General features: G+C 34.7%; 1 protein-coding gene across 2 annotated transcripts; it reads left to right on the top strand.

Annotated features, from left to right (window-relative positions):
• Window positions 1–1,318: 1,318 nt before the first annotated feature.
• Or-64 (olfactory receptor 64) lies at window positions 1,319–10,755 on the top strand. 2 transcript variants are annotated; one of them, XM_028170107.2, is made up of 9 exons: window positions 1,322–1,719; window positions 2,928–3,115; window positions 4,407–4,570; window positions 6,022–6,281; window positions 6,634–6,730; window positions 7,255–7,354; window positions 9,437–9,544; window positions 9,953–10,117; window positions 10,628–10,755. In XM_028170107.2, the coding sequence occupies exons 1-9, from the start codon at window positions 1,602–1,604 to the stop codon at window positions 10,682–10,684; spliced, it is 1,257 nt and encodes a 418-aa protein (XP_028025908.2). In that variant the 5' UTR covers window positions 1,322–1,601; the 3' UTR covers window positions 10,685–10,755. The 2 variants fall into 2 exon arrangements, with proteins under 2 accessions (XP_089586195.1, XP_028025908.2); XM_089730069.1 differs by lacking the exon at window positions 9,437–9,544 and having other exon boundaries at window positions 1,319–1,719.
• Window positions 10,756–10,985: the final 230 nt, after the last annotated feature.

Raw genomic sequence — 10,985 nt, 5'->3', positions numbered from 1 at the left:
AAATGCTTTTACTTGAGGCCGTCAGTGCATAAGTGGCCTAAGCCTACCATAGTTAGTATGGAGGCAATTAGGTTTGGATTTTCATGAATTTGAGTAAGCAAAAAAACAATACGCGCAAAAATAATGTTTACCAAGCTATCTGTTGTCTATGGGTGAAACTATGGATAGGCCGGTTTTGCATCGAAATTTATTTTATTTTTTTAAATAAATTCGAATATACGTGATATAAGCTTGAATATAAAAAAATTGTGGGCTAGGCCACTTTTGCGCCGATGGCCTCATTTATAAGGAAGATCGATCATAGTAGTTCTGTGAGGATCATGGTTGTTATCAGATTTTTGCTGATCGAATAGCATTGCTGAATTAAATAGACAATATCTCACGTACCGCCTTTTGGTAAGGGGCTACTATAGTCCACGGTAAATAACAACAAAACAATTGAAGTAGCTTTTAAATTCATAACATTTTACAATTGCTCAAACTTAAATATCGAACATGAAAAGGAATTTTCGTTGCAGTTAATTGAACATATAACTCATTGAAGTTTTAATTAGAAGCTAGCAGCTGATGATTGTCAGTACGGGTCATCTGTTTTCAATGAGGTTAGAGTTGCAACATTAAATTCTTCGAAGTGATCAATCACTTAATTTCAATAATTTCATATATTTTTTAAATTAGTCTTAGAGATTTATTTGACCTACCTGCTGTTGATATTAGAGCACATAGATACTATTAAGTGTGTGACATGTACAGTTTGACAATACTGATGAATGACTGATGGGTGACATGTGGAAAACATTATGCCGGTATCTACATATTAATACGTGAAGCGAAAACTTTGTATCCCTTTTTACGAAAATTGCGTGGACGGAGGAGTATGAAATTTTCCACACTTATACAGAATATAGAGAAGAAGTGCACAATGCTAATATTTTTTTAAAATAATGCATAAAAGATACATTAAATCAATAAAGAAAATATTACACACACTACATACCATGTATTTGACGCACACACGCATGCATACTATTTATTGTCAAACTTTTGTTCTTGACGTCTGTGGTCAAATTGAGAATAGATGAAATATTGTTTGTCTTTATTAATATTATTTTATAGTGTAGTCTTGGCGAAATTTATGATTATAGAAGTATAAAATACAATCATAATAGTGTACAAGCTTACAATTCCAATTAATTATTATAGTCTAATTTCCACTACTGCGGGACCTATAAATAAATAAAAACTTCTCTTTTAATCGGCTTTCGGCATTTCATTTTTTTGTTTAGTTAATTTTGTATCTTTTGAGACAATCACATTTTTGATGACAACGTACCTTTTTTTGTCTGTGAAATAAATTGAACTTCTTATTTATGAAATGATAAAATATTATTTTACCGTTCTGTTTCGACTTTCAAACACAGCAAAAACATTATTGTATTTTAATTACAATTCCATTTGAAGAACATGACAAGTAGCGGACATTTACGTGAGGAGGAGATCAAAGAAAATACTTCGGACAGGAAAGGAGCGTTCGCTGTATAAATTTCAATGTATTACGTCGACGGAGACCTTTTGAGCTCAAATAGTAGTGAGAATCCGACATGGGCTTGCTCACACGGGCTTGGAAAAAACTGAGCGACACGGATGCTTTGAGGCTGTCCAGCGGGTACTACGAAACTGCTTTTTATGAGCCTGTATATAGGGTCGCTTATTTAGTTGGTAAGTATGTTTAGTAAAGAATTTAATATGGGCATTCTAATGGTTTTATTAGTACGGGTGCTGGTTTAAAAATTTTTAATACTATTATAGGGTTTCAAGAAAATGCTCGAGTTATTTATATGATGAAAACACGTTGAATAATCACGGTCCACTTTTTATTTAAAAACGTCGAACAATTTCTGTTCGCTATAGATTAATTGATGTTAAGCAGTTGTCAGTGCTCAAAGATACCACAGTCTGGAAGGCGTGTCGCATTGTAAGTTCTACCGATACCAAATTCCTGTTTATATCTGTCGGAGATTAGTCATACGTGGCGGTTTGAAGGACAGACAAGTGTTAAACAATATATTGATATAACGACCTCATGTAGGACCCGCATGAGTCCGGGTAGGAGGCGGAAATTACGCTGTGATATGTATGAGCTTCGGTTATCATTTAAGACCAGGCGGTAATAATACTGCGAGGGCCGTGAGTTTATTCACTTACGAATAAAATGAAATTGCTTTTGAACAAGCTTATCTACGCATATTTAGACGATTTCAAAACACATTTGTTTCGGCTTGTTCCCAGTTGTAAATGTGTCAAAATAAAAAAAAGGACGTGTGGCACTCGGGGACTGTCGCGGTAAAGCTATTGCAAAGCATTTTTTATCAACTTATGCTATTACAATTAGACAATAATAATTTAATATTAAACAATAATAAAAATATGACCACGCTATATTTATAAACATTAACAAAAGCAAAACATTAACTGTCCCCTTCACACTCATAAGCTAGACCGCGTGAGAGAGATGGGCAGACTTTTCATGATTCTCATGCAGTGCGACGTCACGCCATTGTGAATAAGCACAAACACTACACCAGCGCAAAGTGTGAATGTGTTGAACGCGAGCTACATAGTAGGCGTAGTGGGGTGTCAGGCTATTTTCGTTACGGAATTTCTTGATTCAGTCGCCGCGCTCAAGGCCCGCGATAGAAGCTATGCAACAGCTTAAAAATATTTTTACATCAGAAAGCAATATTAATATAGTAAAAAAAATATCGGTATAAATATAAAAATACCGTAATCGAATTGATTTACGAGGACTGTTCTGTTTTTTCATTAAATTAAATTAATAATTCATTAAATTCGACTCTCACCAAATTAATTTAAATTTCGAATGATAATAATGAACATGATAAATAAAAATATCATTACTTATGCAGGTCTATCGTCGTTGGACCGCAGCGTATCTTATCTCGTCTACAGCGCAGTGGTTAAAATGATGATAGGCATGTTCATTGGCGGAGAACTCTGGTTTGTCTGTACTGAATCGTTGAGCCTCGATGAAATCGCATCTTCCATCAATGTTATCGTGATACAAATGACTATGATGCTGAAACTAAAAAACCTGGTTCGATGTTTTAATTTCGATTGCACTTGATTTTGGTATTTTAAAATTCATCATATAATTGACGCATTTGTTTTGAAGACATGTTAGTTATTCTTTTAATTTTTTTTATTGCTTAATTGGGTGAACGAACTCACAGCCCACCTGGTGTTAAGTCGTTAGCAGAGCCCATAGACATCTACAACGTAAATGCGCCACCCACCTTGAGATATAAATTTCAAGGTCTCAAGTATAGTTACAACGGCTGCTCTACCCTTCAAACCGAAACGCATTACTGCTTCACGGCAGAAATAGGCAGAGTGGTGGTACCTACCCGTGCGGACTCACCATAGGTCCTACCACCAATATATAGATCACTTCACGTATTAAGAGTATGTTTCAATTTTGAGTCTCATTACACGCTTTTAAACATTCCATGAAAACAATTATAGTAGTTTACGTCTTACTCAAACGAATGAACAAACAAAAATATTATGAACCATTTATTTAGACCCAGGGACAATATCCTTAACGCAATCATTTTTGCAAATAATCTTCTGTTACAATTTAATAACAGCATAGAGGCGAAATGCAAACCAATACTTAGGTTAAGCTACGATTCAAGTATTCTAATGTAATTGCTGGTAAATTTAAAATTTCCTTTGGTTTGAAAACTAGTAGCCGCTGTTTTCATAATTATTATAGTAAGGGAAACCATAATCCTTCAACGAAGGTATGCGTTCCATTTTGAATGGTGGGATATCCGTTATATCCAACCCAATCGATTTAGTTTCGTGTCCCATGGTGATGGAATTCAGGTCGTCATTATTAAGAGCTTTGGTAAACACTTAACACCACGTGGCTCTTGAATTCGTCATCAAATACAAAAAAAGAAAATGACGTAATGAAAAGATTTTATACATTTAAAATTATATACTTACACAATTTGCGATTTAATAACATGAATATATTATCTACTTTTAAATCAAAGGTATTAAAAATACTGTATACTTACTTAAATTATACAAATATGTAGAGTAGTGATTGTAGTGCATAATATACAACTTCCACTGTTCCAAAGTCTACTGTTATAATAATAATTAAAAATTAATTAACACTTTCATTACGCCTTGCTCATTTTTTAACCGTCTTCGCCATCTTCCTTTTCTCTGTCATTCTGTCTGTCATTCTCTTCTCCCTTTCTTTCCGTTTTCTCTCACTCACATCTTAACGCTCCGTTCCACACTCTTTTCATACGTTCCGTTCTTACCAATCCTACATTACTTAATATAGTTAAAATAACTGATAATATTAGGTGCAGCACAAAGATATATACAGGCGTCTGGCTACATCTATGGAGTCTCCGTATTTCGATATACGAACCGAAAAACGCCGACAAATCTTCGAACACTGGGTTAAAACTCACGAGAGGACGCTAAAGTTCTTGCTGTTTTTAGGCAACAGTTCTCTTGCAGCTTGGTTAGTAAGCTTTTAAACTGTAATAAAAACATGAGTGCAATTCACACGCGACAAAGTAAAAGCTTCAGAATCATTCTATTTCATTCTATTTTGCTATTTTTGCCTTTAAAATCCTCTAGATTTGTCTCTTTTTAATACGCTTTTATTAGCTTCAGACGTATGTATGTTTGTAACGGAATCATTGAACATGATTTTGACCCCCTTCAAAATGTCGGATTAACTCGAAATTTGGTATACTTATTAAGGAACGATGACAATTCAATATTTAAAAAAATATTGAAAAAAAAATAATGAAACTTTGAAATTCAACTAAAAAATGAAAAATAAATAATAGTTTAAAAAAACTAACGCTTTTTTTTACAATAGAGACATTTTTTTCTTACACTATCTTAAATTCAAATTTATTAAAATTTATTTTCTATTTTTTAGTTGGATTTTCTATAAAAACGTATTTTGTTATTATAGTTTTTTTTAAACTTTTTTATTTATTTTATTGTCGCGAGCACAAAACTTCAGTCGTTAAACGTAAAAGGCGTCGTATTTATTATTTCTCGTCTGAAACGTAACGAATAGCCGTCTGCTGCAGCCGCGCAGCCGAAAACATCGTACGTTTTCCAGCTAACGCATTGTTTGATGTTTGTAACAAAAAACAGAAATGTAAACATCACTAGGATGTTATACACTGTTCGTGGTTGCAAACAAATGCACAGGTTTCCGCGAAACGCAGTTACCGTAAGCCAACGAAAACAATTATTTATATTGTGTTGTTTTATTTAACCTTGCACAAATATTGGCAAGAAAAAACCGCGAAACTACGCAGCATCGAAGGTTTCGTTTAGTAAACAAAACTCGTGTTCAACTACAATGTTATTTGTTTGGATTGAATAAAAGCATTGGCGCCGGTTTGCCATTCTGTTCATGAATATCTAAAGTATTTTTAAACTCGCAATTTTGATTTATTGTTTCATATTAACCGTCAATGAGGTAGCGAAGATTCCTATATCTGGTATTGTATATTTATTTCAAAAAGTAGTAAATCGATAGCAATAGGACTGCTTTTAAGACAAAAGAATATTTACGTGAAAAAATAAAATAAGTGTTATTACGATGTAGAAATTTGTATTAAGCCTGAACATAAGGAACAGTGGGTGGGGAATGCAAAGTCAATAATAATATATTCTAACACAATCATAGCTGATGTCATAGCCCATTACATGTATCCTTTCTTCACAACTACCTCCACCGCTAATTATGAATTAGTAATTTCCGAGCAGACTAAAAATATTAGTGTAAGCTTAGATTTGGATTGAAGTTCAGTTGATGAAAATGAGTGAACGTTTATCGTAAATTTTTGATAGAGTTGCAGAAACGCTATGGTCGTAAGCCGATTGCGACCTTTTTTTTAACGCCTATAGAACTAAATAAATATTTTAAGCAATCATTGATTTCAGGTATATTCATCCATTAATTGATGAGTTTGAATATAATTTGATGGTCGGACTTCGACTGCCGTTCAGTTTCGACACGCCTCTCCGATACTTGTTCACTTACGTCATCGTGCTGATTGCTTTCAACTATACTGCTCATTACGTCATGGTCACAGATCTAATTATGCAATCCTATTTGATACCACTGATCTGTCAGTACGCTGTTCTAGCCGACTGCTTTGAGAATATTTTGATCGACTGCAGTAATGATTATGGAGACCACGGTACGGTGAAGTTTTTATTTATTACTAATCTTTGTTCAGGGTTGCATCAGCTTTATCTCAGTAGCAGTAGTATTATACAAAGCACATTATAAAAGTTCCTAAACTCAAGCTTTTATTACAATTGATTAAATAGTTTATTTGTGGCTGTCCAAGAGAAATATAATAATATGTTTACTAACAAAGAAAAAACACATTCAATTTTTTTTTAGATCCGGCAAACTTAGGCATCGTTATAAACTGTATTTAGGAAATTCTTAACTGATATTAAATAAAACAAATAGATTTCTATTAGTGGGCTTAATTTGTAAATTTGTGTAAACTATAATACAATTTTTTTCCTTTTCATTTTTAGATATGGAAATGCATGAACGTAGTTCAGATCCAGCTTTTATTCGAATTTACATGAAAAGGTTAAGTAATTTGGTTGAACAACATTCATTTCTTCTGGAGTGAGTATTTTTATGGTTTTTAATTTAAAAGGTTTATATTTGACAAAACCATTTTTTTTTCTTTCAATTAATAATTTCGCAACATTTGTTTTTTTAATCGTCCCGTTTCGCATTAAATTTCGAATTAATAGATATGATTTCCTTGCCTGTATAAGATATGATGTCTGTGCTGAATCTGAAACATATTTTATACTATTATTATTTTTATATACGATCGTAGGTGAAATGCCTAAAAACAAAATGTCAGATTCCATATTATTCAAGGTGACCTATTCGAAACTACAAGAAATACCGAAAACCTTTGAAACAATTTAAGTCACTTTGAAAGCCCACTTGCTAATGAATATATCAAATGGAATTTCGAGTTGTATTTTCTCTGTATCTTGAAGCTACGCAAACCTCCTTTGAGTTCAAAAAAAAAATCAAACAGTCATTTGTTGAGAAAATTACAGAGACCTTTGAACTTTGTAATAAAACACGAATGCTAACACCATATTAGCGAGACGTAATGATATTGTTTACAGTCGCAGTATGGAATTGCGGGCCATATTGAGCCGGCCAATGTTAGGTCAGTTGGCTTCAAGTGGCCTGCTTATTTGCTTTGTTGGATATCAGGCCACCACGGTAAGATATAGATTAATAAAATAATAATACCTAAATTTAGTTTAGATGTAGATCTATGATTCAAATACATTGCAATGTACATGATAAACGTGGCTAAAGTCAAGAGGACAAGAAAATAATGATTTGATCATTATATTATATACTAGCTGACCCGGCAGACTTCGTAGTGCCTCAATTGATAAATAAAAGACCTAAACTTTTGTATAAAATAAATTTAAAACAAACAAAAGGAATCCGTCCGACGGGGGACACATCAAAGGAAAAACAAAATTGTTATTTTTATTTAATTCCGAGAATTTTCATATTTATTTACCTTTTGAACCTTCTCTGGACTTCCACAAATAATTTAAGACCAAAATTAGCCAAATCGGTCGAGCCGTTCGCGAGTTTTAGCGAGACTAACGAACAGCAATTTATTTTTATATATATAGATAAATAAAGTATAACCAAATAAAATAAAATTTATATAATATATAAATAAAGAATTTAATAATATGAATATAGTTAATACGATACCCAAGAGTTAAATTTTTAACGTTTTCATTAGCTGTTATATAGATTTATTATTCGTAGATGCCGAAGTAGGCAGTGGACAATATTTAAAAGTGGGTGAGAATGTCCTGTACGTTTTGCATTACATGGGCAGATGAATTAACGGTCCGTCTCATGTTCAGTAGTTAGCAGACCCCATAGATATAGATAGCAACGTGAATGTCATACGTGATCAAAATTTCAGTTGTATTTGTTTAACGGCTACCTAAGTTGAAACTGATGCGATCGAAATAGCCAAAATGACCACCATCTTGCCTACAATGACCACCTGTTAGCATGCGACAGAAACATTACTACTATATGGCTGGATATGCAGCACAGTTTTCACATCACAAATCACTCAGCCTATAGCTGTCCACTGGTGAACATAGGCCTCTCTAATCGATCTCCATCGCCACCAGTTGCCACCTGCATCCAATTTGACCCCGCGACCCAAGTCATCGGTCCATCTAATAGGCTGTCCCAGACTGCGCTTGTCAATACGTGGTCTCCACTCAAGAATCTTTCTGCCCCACCGGCCGTCCGATCCTCGCGCTATTTTACTCGCGTTAAATTTCTAAGTCAGATAGCATGAAAAACGCTACATTTTCCCGGTATACAGCTTTGCGATATGTCCCGGGAGCTATCTGAGTTACTCTCCGCTATAATATAATCCCAGTCGATTTGTAGATCAGTTGGTGCGTCAAACAAAAAATATACGTAGAAGCAGCGAATATACTATCATACTCGTAATATGTAATTTAATTTCGACCGGCGATCACCTGAATCATGTAATTTACAATGATATCTGTACCATTACAGTTCACACAATTGTTAATTCATGACTTACGCAAGTGTGGTGTTCGCTTACGCGGCTCGCACATACATAGACACCCTCCAATCTCTACAATCCCGCTTTTGCAGGTTAGCCGTCGGAGCTCCATGGTTCGTGAGGAACGTCGACTTACACGATAACCTGAGCCATGAATCGACCCGCAAACACATGAAGTCAGTGTCGGAACGTTACTTCGATAAGGCTATGCGTCATGATAATCGCCTTATCGTTGCCGCCGCTGACTACTCCCCGAATCCTGATCACGGAGGAGCAAGTCAGCGTCGTCGCCCTAGACACATCCTTAGGGATCCATCAGATCCAATAACTCTTGGATTAGACACCTTTAGCTCTAACACTAGGAGCAGACTTAGGGACCCCGGTAAACGTACTCGTCGAACTCGACAAAGAGGTCGACGTGCAACCTAACCCATGCATCAGCCCGTTGAGTTTCACGCCGCATCTTCTCAGCGGGTCGCGATTCCGATTCAGTAGTAGATTCATTCGCGAAGCAGCTACTCTTGAGTTGTTAGGTCTTCTTCGGAGGCGCTCGGGCAGCTGTTAGCAAGTCCCACCCCTCCTGGTTGAGCCTTGCTCGCCCACCTGTCCTGGTGAAACTGGAAAGGCCTCCGGGCCACCAGTGATACTTCAATCATAAAAAAACAATTGTTAAAATTTACGTAACATATCCCTATATAAGTGTATTATAATATTTTCAGTCAATATCAGTGAACATCGTGAAGTGTCTGATGAGTTTGTTTTATCTTGGGTACAACATGTTCACGCTTTTTGTCGTTTGTCGTTGGTGTGAAGAAATTACGAATAAGGTAAAATACATTAGTAACAATCCTATTTGATTGCATTATTTAGAAGCTAAGTCTTTGATTGTAACGAAACTAGTACATATTATGACGTTATGTCAATTCTTGTAGCCTAAGGAAAAAAGGTCCGTTTTTAGTTTAAATGCGAAAAACTCAAAAATAAAACAAAACTTGAAAATATGTGGCATATCGCTAGGTATAACATTTAATTAAGCATTCTTAAAGTAAGAATCAAAGTTCAATTGAATTTTCGAATGACGTCTTTTTATTTTCTAAACACGCACGTAACATAATGCTTAAAGAATAATACTTTTACATAAAAGCGCGCTTAAGCGTTTTTAAAAAAAAGTAAATTTGAATATGCGTTTTGTTTACACTAGAGCTGATCTAAATTTAAATGCTTTTCCCATTCAGAGCTTGAACATTGGCAATGCGGTGTACTGTTCAGGGTGGGAAAGTGGTATGACAGTTGTTCCCACAGTGCGGTCCACCATTCTGCTGGTGATTCTTCGTGCGAACAAGCCGATTGTGTTCACGGCCGGCGGAATGTATAATCTCTCCTTAACATCGTATACTAGTGTTGGTATTTTATGTGAATTATTAGTTTTAAGCATTTTTTTTGTATTGCTTAGATGGGTGGACGAGCTCACAGCCAACCAGGTATTAAGTGGTTACTGGAGCCCATAGACATCTACAACGTAAATGCGCAACCCACCTTGAGATATAAGTTCTAAGGGTCTCAGTATAGTTACAACGGCTGCTACAGTAGTAAGTACCGCTATCCTGCATCTGCCGCGATTCTATCATACATTGCACCTTGAATGATAAGACAGCCGATATGCATTATAATTGCGACCACATACATATCTTATAGAGAATACGTTGTTATCTCCGGTAACCAATTGACATCTCATTATTTATAAGACAAAAATTATACATACTTAAAAAGTTACTAATAAACTTTAACTAACTCTTCGTCAAGTTTCCTTGAATACCAAAAATCATGAGTTATTTTAGTGAATGTTAAAAAAATTGGTAATTAGGACTTTTGAGATTTGTTCAAAAAATAATAATAATATTTTTTTTCAGTTGGTGAAAGGATCATACAGCGCTCTAACGTTTCTACTAAGAATTCAACACGAATAAAATCCTCATTGAATTGTAATATGTATTTAAGTGTTTATCAAGCAAGAATAAAATAAAAAATGAGAAATCGATTTAAAAAAACATTTATTTATCTGCAAAGTCAACATAGCTGAGTTCAATTGTAAATGTTTCCCTCTGTGTTGTTGACACGCACTTTCTCGATTTCATTTTATTTACTTGTTCTCCACAATAAACAATCAACAAAACATGTCCCTTACGATTGTTTTTCTTTAATTACTCCGGATGCTTTCAATCTATTCGTAGAACAATGAATTTGTTCAATTCCCAAAACAATTACCTC

This window comes from Bombyx mandarina, chromosome 09, assembly GCF_030267445.1.
Source record: "Bombyx mandarina strain Sakado chromosome 09, ASM3026744v2".
NCBI classification, from domain to species: domain Eukaryota; kingdom Metazoa; phylum Arthropoda; class Insecta; order Lepidoptera; family Bombycidae; genus Bombyx; species Bombyx mandarina.
The sequence above is the reverse complement of the archived record's forward strand: the minus strand, read 5'-3'. Positions and strand labels throughout refer to the sequence as shown.

What these genes read in the sequence shown, in the direction of transcription:
- Or-64 (XM_028170107.2), top strand. Translation starts at nt 1,602, where the DNA reads ATGGGCTTGCTCACACGGGCTTGGAAAAAACTGAGCGACACGGATGCT. An exon ending in AACAGTTCTCTTGCAGCTTG is followed by an intron (nt 4,571 to 6,021) that starts GTTAGTAAGCTT and finishes CATTGATTTCAG; the next exon opens with GTATATTCATCCATTAATTG. An exon ending in GTGAAGAAATTACGAATAAG is followed by an intron (nt 9,545 to 9,952) that starts GTAAAATACATT and finishes TTTCCCATTCAG; the next exon opens with AGCTTGAACATTGGCAATGC.